This window comes from Eucyclogobius newberryi, unplaced genomic scaffold, assembly GCF_026437365.1.
Source record: "Eucyclogobius newberryi isolate DKJ021-1_F unplaced genomic scaffold, fEucNew1.0.hap1 SCAF_11, whole genome shotgun sequence".
Taxonomy (NCBI): Eukaryota; Metazoa; Chordata; class Actinopteri; order Gobiiformes; family Gobiidae; genus Eucyclogobius; species Eucyclogobius newberryi.
Window position 1 is genome coordinate 29,432,936 of NW_027315735.1, and position 21,357 is coordinate 29,454,292.

At 41.0% G+C, this 21,357-nt stretch overlaps 1 protein-coding gene across 7 annotated transcripts in view; it reads right to left on the minus strand.

Annotated features, from left to right (window-relative positions):
- arhgef9a (Cdc42 guanine nucleotide exchange factor (GEF) 9a) overlaps positions 1-21,357 on the minus strand; it is an 81,065-nt gene that overhangs the window by 22,143 nt on the left and 37,565 nt on the right. For 5 of the 7 annotated variants that reach the window (XM_072439857.1, XM_072439853.1, XM_072439856.1 and 2 more), the window contains 3 exons: positions 11,791-11,970; positions 7,107-7,196; positions 2,112-2,312 (listed from right to left, as the gene is read on the minus strand). In XM_072439857.1, the coding sequence (XP_072295958.1) occupies positions 2,112-2,312; positions 7,107-7,196; positions 11,791-11,970 (471 nt within the window). Of the gene's footprint in view, positions 1-2,111; positions 2,313-7,106; positions 7,197-11,790; positions 11,971-19,724; positions 19,939-21,357 lie in introns of those variants that run through there. The other 2 variants (XM_072439859.1, XM_072439854.1) reach the window with 2 other exon arrangements.

Here is a 21,357-nt window from a genome sequence, read left to right on the forward strand (position 1 = left end):
TATGGCTAAATCTACCGTATTTACGACTATTTCTTTCCACAACACCACAGAACCTGAGCAAACGGACACGTAATCCACGCCTTTTGATCGAAAATAGGAAGTAAAACAGATTTAGTTTGCCCAGAACACTATTTGCACAGGTGTGATAGGGAATATCACTTTCCCTTCCGTGTGTTTGTGTGCATAGCTGCGCCGCTCCATGCCAGGATTTCTTGCAGGCGTGACATATCGAGGAGAGGTGGTAAATATAAGCTTTGGCACACATATTTAAAAAGATGGGTTGCTTTGATAAAATCTTGTTCACGGAGGATTAAGTCGAGATTAGGAGGTTTTCCCCCCCCTTAAAATCTTGGATTGCCGTCGTGTGAAGGAATCGAGTCGAGCTAAACAGCGACAGTCTACCACCCGGGCGTAGAAATACAGAAATTATATATAAACACGACTGTACATGAATAAATAAAGGCCTAGAGAAAAACTGCTATTGAAAAAACGTCGTCAAATGTCGTAAAATGCACCATATCGGCCGTAACAACTGGAAATGGAACAAATAAACACGTAGAGGATTAGAAGATGTGTATTCACGTTGTTCTGCACGTGATAAGGCAGAGATAATGTGTGAATTTGATTGAGACGTCCCGTTATGGCCCCGTATAAATGGCCCAGATCATTTGGTTTGTGTTATTAAGTGTGACTTGTGGCTCATCTGCGCAGCATGATTCACTCTGTAATGACAAATCCAATCATCGGCACCACCCTCTGCCTCCAGTTAAGTCCCGTTACAGAGATGATCCACTACGGTGACACATTATGCCCCTTTTCCCGGTTCTTATTAAAAGCGAGATCGTTATTTCACATTCTGTTCATTGTAAACAACAACAACAACAACACTGAAACGGCAGAACTGATAAGCCCCGCCTCTCCACACAGTGACATTTCGTGACGTTTGAGCACACTTCACGCGCCGCTTGGTTTCAAACAATCGAAGCTAAAGACGGGGGGGATGTGGGCGGAGATAGGGGGTAGGTGAAAACAGGAATTGTCTGTGCACTCGAGCCGCGGTTCCAGGAAAACGCAGGAAGATGCAGGAGTCAATCCAAATACACTAGTTCACTAATGATGAGTAAAACACATAGTTAAAAGCTCATTAAAGTTGATTTTTAACGACTTAATGAGCGAAACGAGCCTGCTGAATCGCTGTTGAGAACCGGACCATTCAATACCATCCATCTGTATTCATTAACGCGTTTTATGTTTGCTTTATTTCCTCCGTGCAAACTCGCCAGGCCAAAAACATGTCGAGCTTGTGAACCAGCCGTACATAAGACAGGCTTAAAGATGCACTGTGGATTATGTCATTGTGGTTGTTCTTTTCACTGCAATGTTCCACAGTATGGCATTAAACGCATAGATCTATCTGTTTGGAGAGGAAAGTTGACGGCGGCAGGCCATGTTACAGGTCAGTAAAAACACAGATAAATCACTTTAATGCCATGTTTTAGAACATTCCAGGGAAAGAAAGACCCATTTTTCTATTGTTATTATTTTTTTATTATTGACGTGATCAGGGAGCGGTAAATCGTACCAAAAATGAATGAAAAGGAGCAGAAAGTAGAGCAATCTTATGTTTTATGCCCCCTTTTTTCACTTATACTTAACACAGATTAAACAATGCACTATACATTTACTGTTCATTCATTGCAAACAAGCAGATAAACACAATTTTAACCAAATAACCTTTCTTATTATATATATTTTTTTATGTATTTCTTAAATGCTGTTATTGATTCTTTTTTCCATTAATTAACTGCTTTCACTTTGCTCTGTTCAATCACATCTGTTTTTTTTTTAAACGTCTATTCCTTTTAGACTATAATTTCAGCTCCACGGAGACAAGCAGGGGTCGGAAAAGTTACACAGTGCACCTTTAATTAAACTCACGCCCAGATGCCGCCACAACAACGCAGCTGTAAGGCCTGAGGCTCAAAGGGGTCCAGACTTTCCGCTCCCTCACAAACCACAATCCACCACTTTTAGCCATGATTCTTCGCAGACTAATGACCCGTCCCCGTGTTGTTTTTTGTCCCGTGCGGCGTGTTTTCGTGTTTCGTCACCTCGCAGATGTCCTTGAGGTGTTTGATGTAGTGTCTCTCCGTGCTCATGATCTCGTTGATGACGTTGGCTCTCATTTGGTCGCGGTTCTGCAGCGGCGAGCCCAGGCACAGGCAGTCGTTGGTCGGGTCCAGGTGGCCATTTTGAACCTCGCTCGTCCCCTCGGATGGCTCGCCTCCCCCGTCCTCCTGGTTCACCCACAGCTGAGGACGCGGCAGAAGGGGGGAGAAGAAAAAAAACACTCACACGGGAGGCAGGTGCAGGCTTCAAAACATGAGACTAAAACAACAACGACGCGCTAACAAGTACGTACAGAACAGGACTTTGCACTCACACCGCAGCGGTTGGATTGCATCGAGAAAGGGTTATTTGAAAACGTACCACTGCGCCACGGAAGGAAAGGAACCTTGAAGACGTTTGAAAAATAGTAACATTGCCTTTTTTTTGTTTATTGCCGTTACATTTATTGTAGATGCATCAATACAGTGAACGAGTCAGGTAATACCATACTTTCGCACCTTTTTTCATTGTTTTGGCCCGGGTGCGACTTATACTCCAGAGCAACTATGTTTTTTGAACATAATTTGAATAAGTTACGTACAGGGTTCTCTTTTTTTAAGAGTTAAATATGAATGTTTAAAATGGTTTCTTGTCAATAAATAATGAATTGTTGGTTCATGTACCTTATTTTCCGGACTATAAGTCGCACCTTTTTTCATAGTTTTGGCCGGGGTGCGCCTTATACTTATATTTATACTTATATATTTATACTCCGGAGCAACTTAAATGTGATATTATCTGTTATTTTCACACTTGCAACCGCATTTCATACTCCAGTGCGACTTAAATATGTTTTTTTCTTCTCTATTATGCATTTTTTGGCTGGTGCGACTTATACTCCAGTGCAACTTATAGTCCGGAAAATACGGTAATTAAAATCAACACATTTTGGTTGTTTTGTTGTCATTTTTAGGCCAGAAATACATGAGGCATCAATGTGTATTTGTTAAGTACATTTTTGTAATAGAATAGGACAGCATGTTTACACCTCACTCAAGGGATTAAGATTGATTTAATGCCGTACTGTTTATATATAGTTATTTAAACCGTATGCACCTGTCATTAAGTATGTAAAGTTAGACCTGTTCAATCAATGTCTAATCATCAATAACAGTTGCTGAACTTTCCAACGTGGGTGAAATTGGTTTTGAAGATTCAAAACGGACTAATACAAATGCGTGCCTGATTTGTGTTTTCCTCAAACTCTACTTTACCGTGTATGAGTAATGGCACGACGACAAAAGCCACTGTCTGCCCGACCGTCTGCGGCACATCTAGGGAAATATGTGTTTTATTATATCCTCATATTGGTCTTTTAATTCTGTCTGTACAGTCGTCTCAAAGGAAACAAAAGTTCCCTTCAGTTTGCGACCGAGCTAAAAACTGTCCGCGCCTCGGTTGCATTTATTATAGATGTGTTTAGCCTTGGCTCTCGTCGGGCCGGACTGACTTTGACTTTTAAATGAACTAAAACTATATAAAAGTACGCTTACAGTTGAATATAACTTCAACAGAGTACTTCATTATGTTCACGTGGTCAGTAAAAGCTGATGGAGAGCTGGCTATTGCTGTGCTACATCCACATCAGGAGTTAGATCATAATTAGTGATAAAAATGTATATCTCAGTGTTACTTTGGAGTACGGCAGTAACAATAGTCAGACAATATTATGAAAATCCAACATAAATGTGTCATGACATTTTTTTAAATGTATCAGTTGAGGTTTAATTATCAGACAAATGTCAAATAAATCACAAAAAGCGCAGAAATATCATCTAAAACCCTTATTTGAAAGTTTACATTTTATTTTTTTTGCATTTTTTTTGTATTACTGTAAAAAACTTGATATTAAAATGTTGTATATCTTTAAAGCAGCATTGAAATTATAAATAAAAAGTGTGTATATATTACCCACCTCCAATATTACATTATATTTGTATCAGATGAGATAGAAGAAGAAGTTAATTTGCAAAAACGAACCTAAATTTGAACAAGAATGGTGTAATGGTCGAAGCGTATTTTTGCTTTTGTTACAATCCTCTACAGATATGATCGATGAAAATAAAGCCAAGCGGATTTTATCAAACGATGGAACAATAATTTGATTAAAATGTACGGCTTGCTGTAAAAAGAGTAAACTACAAACCACCAAAGCCTTTATTATAACTCATAACTCATCTGTTTTTACAAATTAACTCTTCAAAATGAAACATATCGTAATAGTAGTAGTTGGAGAATTTATTTGACTGTGTTCGTCGCAGTTGCTTCATGAAATATAACTTATTAATCATTTACAGTTTGCATAATTTGGAACACATTTACATAATTGTACTGTGAATCCTGCTGAGCTCAATACAATTTATATTTAAATTAGAATACAGTATCACGACGACCGACAACGTGCAAATTAATGTTTCTTTTTACGTCCGAACAAAAATAAAAAAGTGTCTGTAATTAACACTGACTTATCCCAATCTGTCATAAAGTATCACCGGCGGTTTTACATACCACCTACACCGCGTAAGACTTAATTAATCCTCGTTGTCGGTGCAATCCAACCTCCCGGTCTTTATTTAGTCCCGGCGCCTTGGATGCGGGCGCGGACTCGCGGTCCAGCGTGTCGCCAAGGTTAGACGGGCGCTTGCCAACCACTCCACGCTCCACAAAGCCTCTTTCAGTCGCTGCCGAGGGGGATCTTGTGTCCAGGCGCTGGCAGCCGCTCACTCACGATTAAACGTAAATAAACAAATCCCCGGCTCAGTTAATCGCAGTCGCCGCTCCGCGATGTGCCCGAACGCTACTGCTACTATTACTGCTGCTACTATTACTTTCAAGATTAGCCCTATAGCGTCAATAGCTAATGAAACTACTGCCAATAAACTGCAATTACTACTATTTAGGGCGGCAACTAACAGCTATTTTTACGATTAACCTGGCAATTATTATTTTCGTTAAATTGATTTCGCGAAAGAATGCTAAAGATGAAGCTCAAATCTCATCACTTTAGCTTCATCTTTAGCATTTTTTCACTAAATCGATTTAACGAAACGAAAAATTGCCATGTTAGTCGTAAAAATAACTATTAGTTGCCGCCCTAAATAGTAGTAATCGCACTCGCCGCCCCGCGATGTGCCCGAACGCTACTGCTACTATTACTGCTATTACTTTCAAGATTCGCCCTATAGCGTCATTAGCTAATGAAACTACTGCCAATAAACTGCAATTACTACTATTTAGGGCGGCAACTAACAGTTATTTTTACAATTAACATTAACATTTTTGTTTCGTTAAATCGATTTAGCGAAAAAATGCTAAAGATGAAGCTAAAGTCAAATCCAAAAAGTACAACATGATACTTTTCGGTGTGTACAGTTTGATATCAGTCTGCGTTCACCTCAGGCGGAGGTGATTGACAGGTGCGTGAGCCAATCGGGGACAGGGAGCGGTTTGTCGTAAAAAAACAAATATCTGATTGCTCGGTTCTGTTTGAGTTTGGCTGGAGGCGCGGTGGAGGGAGTGGTGACCGGACTCACTTTTTGTAAAGAATTGGAAAAGTGTGTACTCTGGATTCTTGGGAGTACAATTGCAGCAAAAAACGATTTTCTTTTCACCAAAATCACTGAATGTACACATTTCCCGAGTGATAGAACCTAATATATAATATATATATTCATATATCTCAGCACGTGGCACATTTTGTAGTCCGTATAATGATTATTCGATTACTAAATTAGTTGACGCTTATCTCAATAATCGATTCACTTACTACTACTACTACTACTACTACTACTACTACTACTACTACTACTGCTACTAATGCTACTACTACTGCTACTACTGCTACTACTACTGCTACTACTGCTACTACTGCTACTACTACTGCTACTACTGCTACTACTACTGCTACTACTACTGCTGCTACTACTGCTGCTGCTGCTGCTACTACAACTGCTATTACAACTGCTACTACTACTACTACTGCTACTACTACTACTACTGCTACTACTACTACTACTGCTGCTGCTGCTGCTGCTGCTGCTGCTGCTGCTGCTACTACTACTGCTATTACAACTGCTACTACTACTACTACTGCTACTACTACTACTACTGCTGCTGCTGCTGCTGCTGCTGCTGCTGCTGCTGCTGCTGCTGCTGCTGCTACTACTACTACTACTACTACTACTACTACTACTACTACTACTACTACTCTTGATGCTACTCCTACTTTTAGGTTCTGGTATCGGCCTGATCCAGTTTTAAACCTGGTTTTGATCTCACTCCAGCTCGGCTCTTGGATGAACCCGACTCTGTCAGAGCCATTGTTCCCACTTTGCCGCTGCTCGTACGTTCTCGTTGCACTTCACGCAGCGGCCTACACACCCTCAGTACACACCCGCAGTATTCCACAGATATCGTGACACATACAGTACACACACAAACGACACGGCATTTACAAACATGGCATGTCCTCCTGCTGGCTCATTTAACAGAAAGAAAGAGGGAAGAAGAGATAGAAAAGAGAGGGAGAGAGCGTGTGTGGTTTCCGAGGCCCAGAAGCCAACACCTGATGACACACAGTTTGCCAAGAGGACATCAAAGAACCGGCAGGTACGATGCCAAACACAAGATGGAAATGCAGTGCCACAGACAAGCCGAGCGGCGGGTGGTGCCACCGAGACCGCCGAACTGAGTCGACGGCAAGACACGCACGGACGCGCCAGGAAGAATTTGCGCGTCCGCGAACGTGAGTGACCGTGGACCCCAAAAAATGTCGCGTTGGACCTTTACTTTTTGACTCACGCATTTGTCGTCTAACCGTACGTTCCGGTGGGTGAATGTTTCGGCGATGACGCGGTTTACAGATATTAGCAAGAGGTGGATGGGCGGGCGGGCGGGATGATTTGGTGGATGACATTTGTTGGTAAATAGGAACGCACCTTTGTCGTGGTGTTTTGGAACCGTGGAGTTGCTATGGGGTTGATATAGAAAACCTGTTTTGTTTGGGGCTGTTGAGGGTGGGGGTCCACCTTTGGGAGAAAAGACACACAGAGAGACAAGTGTTTCGGGTGGGCAGTTGGGTCAGCCGGTCTGCCCTGTCCCGTCAGCAAGAGGAAATATGGAAAGATAGGGGTGAAAAGTGAGGGATGACGACCATGGAGGGGGGTGCTCGGTGAAAAAAGGGGGGAGAGTTCAACCTCAGTAATGATGCTTTTGAATACATTACATTCATGTTTGAGGAGTTTGAGGTGTTAAAGCAGAAGTGGTGTGGCATCAGGCCGGTCAGCGCGGCGCACTTTCTTTTCTAAAACCTCTTTATTTTACAGTTTAGGAGCATTATTCGGTCACACTTGATGATGATGATTGACAGTTCAAAATGACACTTTCTCAAAACTAGAAAAAAAACACTTGTTCGATGCATAAATGTCCTTGAAATAAGTGAAATCAATCAAGAATTCTCAAAATAAGCTTCATAATTGTACTTAATTAGCGTTTATTTAGTAGAGATGTCTCAAAACCAGATACTTTTTTTTGTTGTTGTCAGATTTAAGTGGTTAATAAATCATAATAATCTTGGTTAGATTTATGAGTTTCGAAGTTTGATCCTTGTTTCCTCTCCAAATTCCAGCTAAAAACACATTTATTCAAACTAGCCTTTGACAACTAGTTTGTTTTGTGTCTATTGATCGTTTTAAATGACGTGCTCTTAATCCAACTGGTTTCGTTCGTATCCCGCGGAGCACCTTAGCTAACGTTTAGCCTGTTGGAATCTATAAATAAGCTTTGAGGGAATAAAAGCTATTTCAGAGGTCACAGCTGCGTCGGTGAAGATCCAGGTGAATTCAGAATTTGTTTAGTTCCCATGTCGTGTCATAGAACTTAAGAGAAAGACAAGAACAAGCGACCAGAATGACCACACTGTCCCTATAATTCACTGTATTACAAATAACCACTATATCGACTTCAGTAAATGCTCAGACAATATTTTAGGGGGGTTCAGAATTCATTGTACCTACATTTTTTGATATTGTTTGTGAAATGCGATCGATTTCAGCTGTAAAAGTCATGAATAAGTAGCGTCTATGGCTAATTCTTATGTTTATTTGATGCAGCTCATGTCTTTTAATGACATTGTGCATTTAAATATGTTTTACTGGGATCCTCCTTCCTCTTTAAAGGTAATTGTGTCAGAGCCATAAAGTACCGTATTTTCCGGACTATAAGTCGCACCTTTTTTCATAGTTTTGGCCGGGGTGTGACTTATACTTATATTTATACTATATATACTTATACTCCCGAGCGAGTATTTTCACACTTGCAACCACATTTCATACTCCAGTGCAACTTATATATGTTTTTTTTTCTCTATTATGCATTTTTTGGCTGGGGCGACTTATAGTCTGGTGCGACTTATAGTCCAGAAAATACGGTAGTTTCAATATTATTGTTTTCTGTAATAATTGTACTTCAAAATGTTTTACTGAGCCAGACCGTAGACATTAGCATCACATATTTCCATATTGATATATACAGTACGTACATTTTACAAAATACAAGTTTTAAGAGCTCAGTTTCACATCCATTAGTTTTACTGTAAGCTAGATCTTTACTGTTTTTTGAGGGGTTTTTTTTTAAGCGTTGTTTACTGTTGTTGTTTCTGTTTATTTTTCTCGCATTGATACGTCAAGGAGACTTCCCGCCAAATAACTTAAATAGGAAGTTACCAAAATAATGTGCGTAAAAGCAACTGTACAATTCGATTTAAACAACCTTATGACGTACTTGCCTCTCACAAATGAAGCAGTAACATTTGCACTGGGGCTGCACTCGAATAAAGACGCGCCCGGTGCATCATTTAGACGACTAAAAGGGGCACGCCGGCGGGCGCTGAAAACATTCCTGAAAACCTGACCGAGGAGTGACCGATGAGTGGGGTTCAAGCAACGGGCATATTTATAAATATAAACGGAAGATGGAATTCACAATTTACTTCCAAGCCTCCAGCTAACTTCATGCTACACGCCCAGTTATAACATACGTCTCTTACATCTTCCCTTGATTAAATTGTACTATATTTCCCATCATGCCCTGACAATATAGAGCTTTTTGACCGATACAAAACAAAAACCAAAAACATTTCAATAGAATAGTCATTTTCGACATATAATTATAGCAGTTTACCTGATGTTACCACGTGATCTCGCTGTAATTCTGTTCAAAAACACTTGTTCAAATGAGTATCTAGTTTGAATGATGGTTTTAGAATTGATTAGTCTTGACAAAGCCTTGGACGTAATCCCTTCTGTGGGTGATCTATAGCAAAACGTGCCGCGCTGACCCGACCCCGCGCCACGCCACACGCTCGGACGTGTCGCCGTTGTTCAGTGGAGCCGACGAAAGGTTGAGACGATGTAAATTTAAGTGCGTTTCAAGGACACGCGCTCAAGGTGACGCCAAAGTAAAAGGGGACATCAGCATCTTTTTGCTTTGTTGCCCCTGAACGCGGATAAGGCACTTAGCTGGCGCTTTTTCCACCTCTCCTGGGTTTTCTCCGTTATTAAACCAGGCGGTGTTCGCAGAGCGTAACTTTGTGTTGCGATAATCTGCTTTGTTTGGGACACGTGGCATCCGCATGTGACTTTGTGTGTGTGTGTGTGTGTGTGTGTGTGTAGGTTGTAGGAAATTAGAATGATAATATGAAGGCTTAATAATAATGGCTCAAAAACCCTCTGGTATTTAGTGGTTAAGCTGCTCAGAGAAGATGGCGTAAAGTCAGAGGTGGAGTAAGTACGCATAATCTGGATTTAAATACAGGTATTGTTTAAAATAACATATTCTCTCGGATATTTTTCACCACTTCACAAAAGCTACACTGCTGCCGCTAAAACGACTTTCATAAAGAGGCGAAAAATGATTTACGACAAATTTTATGACACAAACAAAGACTAAATACTGTATTTTCTGGACTATAAATCGCAGCTTTTTTCATAGTTTTGGCCAGGGTGTGACTTATACTTATATTTATACTTATATACTTATACTCCGGTGCAACTTATATGTGATATTATTTGTTATTTTCACACTTGCAACCGCATTTCATACTCCCGCGACTTATATATGTTTTTTTTAATCTCTATTATGCATTTTTTTGGCTGGTGCAACTTATAGTCCAGAAAATACGGTAATAAACTTAGTACGTAATGACTTGAGTATAAGTATCTGAAGTTACTGTCCAACACCGAGTTCAGTCCCAGTAGGTTACATTTGAGAAAGTCAGCCGTTTTTTTAAGAGAGTCGAGTCAAAATCATCCTTCAGAAAACGCTGACCGGAAAAAGCGACGGTGGCAGAGCGAAGTGAGAGCGATAAATGGGGAGATTCGAGGCGACACTGTCGGGCCGGGCTGTGGGAGAACGCATTTCAAACACAAAATAATAGCACTTTCTCTGCAACCATGTCGTCTTATACAGTACTGGTTCTCATAGGGCTCGAGATCCTTCTTAAACTGTGGTCAAAGGTCACATTTGTCATATCGGTCTTTATTTTTAATACTTTTGTCAACCCTATTCGTGAGTTTAGGTGATGAATATGGCTCTATTGTATCGTCTGTCTGCTGTCCCAGGTCCAAGTGGATTTATTTAGCAAACAATTGGAATTAGGGGAAGTCGATCCTTATTATTTGGATGGACAGTACATTTAAATCCTTCTTTATTTTGCATATCTTTGAGACTTTTTATTGTATTAAAATGTCTGAAAATGTAGCTTGTTATTATCAGGACCATGTAACGCCCACAAAACGTGATAAAAAAGTTGCCAATGCTGAAAAATGTTCCCACAAAAGCTAAATTATTACATTTGTGGGATTTTTTTCTAAATGTAGGAGAGTAAACATCAGGATGTTACCATGAAAATAATAACAAACAAAGGAAAAATACAAAGAAATACACTTTTATAAAGTTGAAATAATCAAAAACTTATCAAATGTATTGTATATGCAGATAATAAGGTCATAATGTAAAGACATGGATAGTTTACAAGCTGGTAATTATATTTGATTTGTTACACTTATTATGTTTGTGGGAATTTGTTTCAACGTTTGAGAGTTTATTACATTTAAAAGCGGCAACTTGTCATTACGTTTGCGGGGATTATCACGTTGTTACGGGTGTTACAGAAACATTAAAGTGTCTATTATAATGGACGATTACCACTTGAAAAAAGTTAGCACCAAAATAAACATACCATATTTTCCGCACTATAAGGCGCATTAAGCGAGACAAAAGCATTTCGAGGTTAGTAAGCACAACCAGAATTAATCCATATGTCGCGCTGGATTATAAGCGCACTGACGTTTTTTGAGAAAATGAAAGGCTTTTAAGTGCGCCTTATACTGCAGAAAATACGGTACTCTAACATCAGTTTCCCTTACTCACTGCTAGTACCCATCAAACTGCTGCTAAATCAGTAAATACACCACCACAACAACTGAAGAGGGTCACTGAGCCATTTTTTTTTTTTTTTTGTCATTTCACATTGTTCTAATCTTCGGTGCCGTGAAATGTCGTGCAGCTGTCGTGTGGCGTCGCCGTAGCCCCGCCTCTCGCCAGCCCCGCCCCCCCACTCACCCGTACGAAGCTGGCGGGGAACCAGCCCTCCTCCTCGTCGATCTGACCCCACCACCAGTCCTTGTTGGAGGCGTCCAGCACCTTGATGACGTCGCCCGCCTTAAACGCCAACTCGCGGTCGGCCATGGTCACGTGGTCCCATACTGCCTCCGCGTTCACGATCGACCCGCCGCTTATCAACTGCACAGAGACGACACAGGGGGAACTTATGTAACACTGTTATTGTCTGAAACTCCAATCCAATTAGTCAGAAGTGATTTCAGAACAATGTTAATTTAGCCTCCGTGGTAAACCCACTCACATTACTCAACAGCCACGGCCCACCATCCAATCACAACCACAAAGGCATCATAAAAAGGACAAACGTGACACACACCTCAACATCAGGCACTTTGAGCAAACGTCACTCGGGGCATGTTTCCACTGTGGAGTCGCAGTAGTAGTACTTTTAGTTGGTACTTTACTAGACGTCCTGGTTGGGTTCACCACAGTGCAGTGCTGACCAGATGTAACGCACTGACCATGGAAGACTGTAAAGAGCGTCAGGTTTTAGGCTCGGATAAAAACTTGTGACTGTTTGAGAGTGTGGGTTGACTGTCTAAAAATGTAATGGATATTAGTCATTATAATTTTAATATTATGTACACGTTCTGTAACTTCTAATTTAGAATTTTACTTTGTTCTAAGTGTAAAAAAATCACAAACTAGAGGAGAAAATCATGGATAAGTTGCTTTTTTCCAAACAATCGTGGTAAAATGTCTGTTTGTTGTTGATGAAATTTACCTTTTGTGCTAACTGGGATATTTATATTGATTACATTGATTAGTCCTACTACACTGTCCTACTTAAAATAAATGAAATAAATGAAATAAAATTAAAATAAATCAACAAAAATAGTTTAATAAATAAATAAGAATACATTTAATACATTTTAATAAATTGAATTGAATTGAAAATATTTTTATTTAAAAAATTAAATTAATAATCTTTCTTGAAAACTGACTGTATTGTATTTTAATCTTTCCATGTGTAAATAGATTGATCATCTATGTTTTGTGTCCTTGAGCAAGACACTTCACCGACCAGGCCTGTATGAGATTGTTTACTTAAAACTTGCACGATGGCATAATTATCATCTTTAAATCTGAGTTTGAGCTTGTGGAGTTGGTAGTGAGGCCTCAGACATAAATCAACCTGCTCCAAGGAAGGAATAGGCTTGATATTCAATGCAGATTACAATGCCACAATGATATAGTTTTTAAATATATGGTTTTACTCACTAGACTGTATTTTTAAACAGTAATAGTGCTTCCTTTATGTCACCATGAGGTCTTGCACTAGTTCTGATAAAGCTCAAGATCATTCTAAAATTGTTCATGACATGTACATTTTCCTGTTTATGTGATCTTTTTTGTATCGATACTTGTTGAAATGAGTATCTAGTTTCGGTACTGATTTCAGGATTGATTATTTTCTGATATTCCATACTTATGACAACCCTAGTGTCTACAGAAGCCTTCCGCAATCGAACTGTAAAGTGATATCAGTTTGAAATGAGAGAGACCCTGTTCTCTTTGGTGTGACGGCAACACAGTGGGTTTTCTGTGCCATAAAAGCTTTTAGAACGAGGATAAAAAAACAAAGAAAAGATGTATGATATGAATTGTTTATATCATACTAAAACACAGACCGAAGTCATGTTTGTTGTGTGCCTTACATAAGAGCAAATGCACAGCTGACTGACTCTTTAGAGACCCAAAGCATACTGTAATCTAACTGTGCCACACAACTGGAAACATGCCTCATCAGACGGCAGCAAGAGCAACAAAAGTGGTATTAAAACTTAATAACTCTGCATGCATACATATATCTTTCTGTATTATGTATTAAACCTCATACAATCAGATTAGTCAGAAGTGATTTGAATACAATGCTGTTTATAGTCTCCATTGTAAACCCACTCACATTATTCAATATGGCACTGCCCACCATTGAAGAGAGGCATCTTAGGAATTGCAAAACTATTATAACACATTTATTAACACAGACCACGGCAACACAACACAATAAGTGACAACACAAAAAGACAGAGCCTTCGGTGAAGGAACAACAGAGTGTTTGAGGAGCAGAGCCTGTAATTGGCCCATTATGACATTATTCTAATCACATATGATAATGTGATAGGAATGCAAATCAGCAAACATACATGAGGGACTAATCCCTCCCGCTTCACGCTGTCGTAGGGGCTTGTTAGTTGATCTGCGGCAACAACTTTGACAAAATGTACCAGAATGAGTCATCGGGAGCCTTTTCAATTGATTTCAACTTCATGAATTAATAACATTATGCAACGCGGTAGGTGTGTTTTAATTACATGAGCAGAGCACTCGGTATGAGTTATTGACCGGGCATCCTCTCCTGGTGCAGTCTTCACATGCCACGGAGAGGCCGGGCAGCAGTGTCAAAGCTAATTTCACAGAGAGATGTGTGCCAAGAGTGGTGGTGGGTAATGAATGAATGAATGTAATGAATGTAATGACAAATGAACGAGATATTTTAGTAAAGCCATTTGGTCTCGCATACAACCTCAAGAAGTGAATCAAATGGATGGATATTGCAAGTGAATGAATCAACACAGAGACATTTTTTAAATTAAAATGAAATGCAGGCCAGAGCTAGAGGTATCTATCTCGGTATCAATAGCATGAATGTTGTTTTGAAAGTATGCAAAATTTGAATATCAAGTATGTTGTTTATAGTTGAAAAAAATGCTACAAAAAGAGCTGATTACAAATTAAACATTAAAAAAGATGTTGTAAGCTTCCAAATAAGGCTATATGTTGATATTTATGCACTTTGGTTATTAATTGACAGACATTTCCCATTTGTTTAATGGTTAAACCTCAACTAATATGTTTAAAGACATGTTTGGAGTATTATTATTGGGATACTTCAACGTCATAATCTGTTACTTTCCCGTTTGACATTGTTAACAGTTTAATTTCCTTTACACTGCTTACAAATTGTTAAGAAAAGTGTTAATACAAATAATTAGATATGTACATTCATTGAGAATTTGTAAAGTATAGGTATACATATTTTACTTTGTGTGGACATAATTGATTCAGTAGAAGGTTCACCAAGGGTGCGTTTATACTTCGTTTACCACATCAATCCACATTTAATTCAACTGGAACTAAGCCTGAACTAAACCAGAACTAAACGAGGACTAGAACAGTACAAAAACCCCAGCCTACATCTGGACTAAACTGGACTCAAACCAGGCAGGACCCAACAAGGACACGTGTGAACGCATCTTTAATCTAATCTGACACCGAGATGATTCGCCGCAACAACAACCGCACCGCCCCCTTTAAAACCTACAACGCAGTACGCACCAAAACGTAAAAATAAATGGCCAAAAGGACAGGTTTGCCCCCCCCGGGACCCCGAGTTTGACACGTCTCCTCCAAAAGGTTGCTCTCATTAAAGGACAATAGCTCCCAAAATACACCCGGGCGCTGTTATCCATCAGGCTGCGAGTCTTAACTATTGACACACAACAAACACAGTCCACCTGCTCGCGCCGTCGCTCAACACCGGTGTGTGCGTGTACGCGTGTCCAGGCCCCGCGATCCTATTGTTCTCGCTCGGCATTCCCCTGGTCCGGCGCTAACCATGCATCCGCTCCCCTCGGGGGCCCTGGGCACAAACGCCACCTCTAATCAAATCTGACAGGAGCTGCTTAGGCTCCAGGTAAAGACTTATCAAACGCCCAGGGACTGCACTGCCGCAAAGAAGGAGGTGGACTAGAATGCGCCGCGGTTACAATGGGAACAATACAGCGACGACGGGGAGCAAGCAGAAACAGGCTTTGTACCACTCGGATAAATTGACCGCACTGTTCGATATAGTGGACGATTTGTGGATGGGGGGGAAAAAAATGATTCGAAGCACAGGTCGGTGTGAGAGATTCTGAAAAGACTGCCAATTACAGTTGATTTTGATTCGTGCGACTATGTTTTTAAAGGTTTGTCTTGAAACGTAGTAAAGACAAACACACGTCGTATCTGTGTAATAACCTAAAACGAGATCTATCTGATATCAAGCATAGATGTGTTGCTGCTTTTATCTCAATCTGTCACAAAATAATGAAAGATATTGTGATGAACTAAAGTTGAAATGTTCCAGTTTCATGTCGTTGTTTGTTAAAATGTCGACATCATCTATAAATAGTAGAAAAAGCTTCAGCTGTAGTCATCTGGACTCAGTTTGAAAAAATAGACGTTTCGACTCTCATCCAAGAGTCATTGTCAATAACAGAATTTAGGTCGAGAACTCCGATATTAATACTGTTCTGTGGTAAGACCCGCCCATTGGGAGGAGCCTTCCTGAAGTAGAAAGAGTTGTTTGTTTCAACAGAAACTCCCCCTTGTATCTACCGAGCTAGCCTATTTTTTCAAACTGAGTCCAGATGACTACAGCTGAAGCTTTTTCTACTATGGAACACGCCTGGACGAATGAGGGATTACACCGACATCATCTATAAATGTTAGCTTTTTATTGTTGCGTCCATACTTGTTAGGGTAAGGGTTTATGATACAATACAACGCACTGCTCATTTATTAGAGCCTGAGACCCAAACTGTGGCTTTTAATCCCTTATGGCAGGCACAATAGAGTTTTAATTGCAAACTGCTGCATTTTGTTTAACTCGCATTTTACACATTATCCCAATCTATACAATTTTGTCCTCTCACACAGCCTCTCTGCTTGCTATTTGACGCCAACTCACACTTTGCCTTCAGAATATAAATGATCCTATAGTGCATTTCTTAAGACGCTGCAGCAGTTTTTGTGCGTGGCTGTTTATTTCATCCCGAGCCCCTTGAGGATCTAAAGCTCTCAAACTCAAAAGCTTTGCTGACCCTCAGACCTGTATGCGAGCGTGGATTACAGGGGTGGAGGAGAGGGAGATGGGGGCAGGAGTGATCGGGGAGGGTCGCTCACGCCTGAGAGGCGTCTCCATGGCCACAGATACTTCAACGATATCGACAGGCCACTGATGGGACAAGGCAAGGACGTTTCAGGATGCACCGCAATATTTCCCCAAAGAGACAGAGAGTGAGTGAAACCACACAATTTACAGAACAGATCAAATCAATCTTCTTTTGCCCTCTGAGAGCGATATCCAGAAGCCCACGAGTGCGGTCATTTGCAAGCCAATGCAGTTTTAGGTCAGATGCCCTTCCTGACGCGACCCTTTCCAGCTATGAACTATTTACTCTCTAACTTATGAACAAATGAGGGTTATTTTGCCTCATTTTAATCTAAATCCCGGTGTAAACACTCTCTTCTTTCTCACACTTATTGTGCTTTATCTCCTATATTTTGTAAATATAGTTAGTATATTTTTTCTATTTTACTGTACGATAGGGACACGCGCTGGAATAGTTTTTTAATTCAACTGTCTTTGACTTTTTTCGGCTGGATTTGAGCGTTTTTCGTTGCGTTCGTTGTGTTGTTGTGACGTGAGCTAGCTCCGAGCGAGCCCACCAGCCCCCCCCCCCCCCCCCGCGCCCTCCGGCCGCGCTAAAGTACGGCGTGTCGTCGGTACACGTTTATATACACGTTTATATGAAAGAGGAACTTCACGAACGATCGGGACACGCACTGGAATCGCTTTAAATTAACTTGTTTTGACTTTATTCGGCTGGATTGAGTGTTTTCGTCGTGTCGTTGCGATGTGTCTTGGCTCTGAGTCCCCCGGCCCCGCCCCCCGGCTCCGGCCCCGCCCCCCGGCTCCGGCCCCGCCCCCCGGCCGGCGCCGTACCGCGTTTACACAAAGGAGGAACTCATGAAACTGCGGAGAACAGTCGTCTTACCCGGAGATCGTCACGTTATCCCGTCGCAATACTGACCTAACCTAATACTGATGTGCAATTCTGTCATATGTGCAATTACTGTGAAATTCATGTGCAATCTATGTGCTGTCGTGACACATATTCATGTGCAATTACTGTCGGGATCACATGCAATGGTATTTATGTATTTATGTATTTATTTGTCTATGGGAGTTTTTATTTATTTATAGGAGATCTTCTACTGAAAGTGTTTTTCAGACTTCCTATAAGTGATCTGTTCTTCTGTATCTACCTCTGTATCTACCTGCGTTGCACCAATGAAATTTCCCCATGTGGGACAATAAAGGATTATCTTATCTTATCTTATCTTAATCCTTGTAGAGCACAAGTGTAGCACCAACATATCTATGACCCAGAGATGCCCTTCATCAATCTTAATCTTGTGTTAGTTAAGTCACTTTCTTTACTTTTGTCCTTTTTCTTCTAAACTCGCGACATAACAGTACATTCTTGTGACATGCAATGAATGTGTATTCATTTGGGAGTGGTTTTGGATGGCAGTTCATTCCACTCTCTCCACTCATCCAGGCAGGGGAGTCTGTCTGACTGCCACTGGGGCTGAAAAGTCAACAACATTGTCAAAACTGATGTATTCAATGCGTCTTGAAATAGATTTAATAGAACATAATTAGGCTGTTCACATAAAGCATGTGTACATGACATTGATTTGAAAACTGAAGAGTAAAATTTGCAGCAATCATATATAATCAGCTATAATTGATGCAGTTCTACACGCAGGCTGCCTGGGGGCCTTTTTATATGTATTATTAAAATTCCATGACTCTATGTATAGCTACTTTTTGACAGCTATTGTATATATGTTTAATCTTCTGTCTACTCTTGGATTGCATGACTTCAAAGCAGTAACACAGCACAATTAGAATGTAGATTTGTGAAGTATCTCGAACACGTGAATTGTGTCTGAGTCATATTTCAATCAGGTTTCACATTGGGCCCGTAGAAAAGTAACAATAGCCCCAGCCTATATCAGAAAAGCTCACCACTACAATAAGAGAAGGAGGACTACCGCAAAAACATGTGTCACGCTGCCATGGAAACTGGCCCGATGAATGGTGCTCAAAAAGATTAGAAAATAATACTTTTTCTTTGAGATGAGATTGAATTTGAATACGTCTAAAATGGAAATCCTAAATCTGGCATCATCCGAGACGTGATGCAGCACCCACAGCACGGAGCGGAGCTTTGGGACTATAAGGTCAAGTATTGCTTTGTCGTTTCTTTTCTTGTAAATGTCTGCAAGCGGTAATCCACCCCCTGTCTCCAGCGCTGGTCTATTTCAGTCACTTTAAAGCACAATCTCCTAGGTTCCCATCAATCTACCGTAATGTAGGCAAGGAGGAGCAGGAGGAAAGCGATACAGGTCGTGTCACGGCCAATGCACACTTCTCTTCTCCATCTCTCCATCCTGCTAATAAGATCACCGCTGCCCCATCTCAATACCGCCTGTTTTTTTTGTTTTTTTTTGGCAGTCTGAATAAATTAAAACTGCATTACATAATCAATCTCTCCGCTCTGAGACTCACACCTAGCTTGATCGAATGCCACAGGAGTAAACAGACGAGCACCTCTTACAACCGCCGTCATTAACGCGGTGTCTGGCGCCAGATGACCCGTGTGCCTTTTATTACACTTCCAAACATCAAAACGCGACATCGCAAATCCAAGGGCGAAATATTTCTGACTGCAAAACCTGTATTTAGGTCAATGCAAATGAATGCAGTCAAACCCATCTGTTAGCGAGGGATGCGCGGAGCGATTGTTAAAATAGTCCATAAGGTTTAAATTGGAGAGAGTTGCAGAAGGCAAGGGGAGAGGTTGTAACTAAGATCACTTGCATATATCATGTTAGAGGCGCATCCACATCAGCATTCACCGCACTGCCAGCCCCACTGCATTCCTACATAGCACAGCTGCACCAAAAGCACCTAACACTCTCGCCTCGCAAAAGACACACGCACGCACACCTTTCTCTCAACACGCCGATCTTACCATGTTGGTGACATGAAACTGCTCCACAAGCGCATGCATGGAGAAGTCCGGTCTCATACGGTCATCGTATCCGAAATCGCTTATTCTCGAAGGCGGCCGGCCGTCAAAACGCAGCTGGGAAAGATGCGGAGAGGTTTTTCCAGTAGTGAGTCTTGTCTTCCCCCCCTGACGCAAGACCAAGTGAATCTCGCGGTCCGTCCTCCCCGTGTCTGCCAGCCCTATTATGTAATACACTTATACCCTGAGTCGGCGAGCCAATCAAAGACGCGCAGCCTAAAAACCGGCGAGAGATCGGCGCACACCCTCTCCGTGCGCACGCTTCTCCTCCTTCTGAGTGCACAAGGAAACTGTATTAACGGCACCTGCCCGGGGGGAGTTTACCGATGTGTGAAGGACCAGAGACGGACGGGCGCATAAGCTGAATCAAACCGCAGATAACATCGATCACAAACGACATTATTGTACATATGGAACGGTCTAATGTAGCGCTATAACCACTGCAACATGACTCTGTGTTGTTTGTTTTAAATGGTGATATATAGAGGTTGTGCACACATTCTACATCCAGCTTCTATTTTGCACCGGAAAGTTCTGTCTCCATTACTGCAGAGCGAGCTTGTCGGATAATGGCAGGAGGTGATAAAGGACACTTTCCCTCGGCTCACAGCAATTCATTTCCACAACACGTGACATCTTATTCAAGGAGAACATTTTATGAAGCTAAACTGTGTGTGATCGCAACGTTTGTATCAGTGATAAATGTGTGCGTAACCTGCAATGCTCCCATTGTTTATCTGTTTTTTTTGTACTTTTATATTTGTTATGAGACTGTTTTTTTTTTCCACATTTTAGACATGCTTTTTAACAGAAGCTTGTACAGTTCGTCAAAATTGTCATATGTAAAACCTATATTATGCAAGTCTGTTTTCCCTTTACTGGGGTCACTCTATAACTGGGGTCAACACTACAACCCATTTCCCTGTACTGTATTTCACTGCTATTTTGTACAAGACGTCCTTTCTTATGCTAACTAAATAGCATTAGATTGGTTTTCTACCATAAAAAACACTTAACATCAAAGAAACTATCACACAAATCCATAAATCCCACCGACTCTGGAGGATGTCTTGCTCAATAACACAACAGCGACATGAGGAGAAGTGAACAAGGAATAAAACTGCAAATAAAGTAAAAGTAACTCATGCTAAACCTCAGCATTTCCAGGCTTGGAACCAGCACAAAGCAGTACAATAGACAGACTTATAGATTCCGGTTTGGGACATGTAAAGGCTTTGTTCTATTTTGACCACACGCCATGCATGTGATGTGCCCCCCTATTCATAAAACATGGCTGCCAAACATTTCTTTTGTACACCTTCTGTGCAGCATTCACCACTCACCCAGAGACACAGCACTTAGCCCTGAGTGTGGGAGCACATACATACAATATAGCTTCAAAAACTGTCCCTATTAATAGGACCACCATGGACAGCTCCAGGACGGGCTTTTAGCATATCTATTTCTGCTGTTCATTCAACATTCATGACACTGGCCTCCTGTCTTTTATTAGCCCAATATAGTCCTGGAGAAAAGCATGGAGGGAGAAATGTTTTATCCTGACATGCCTTTCTAC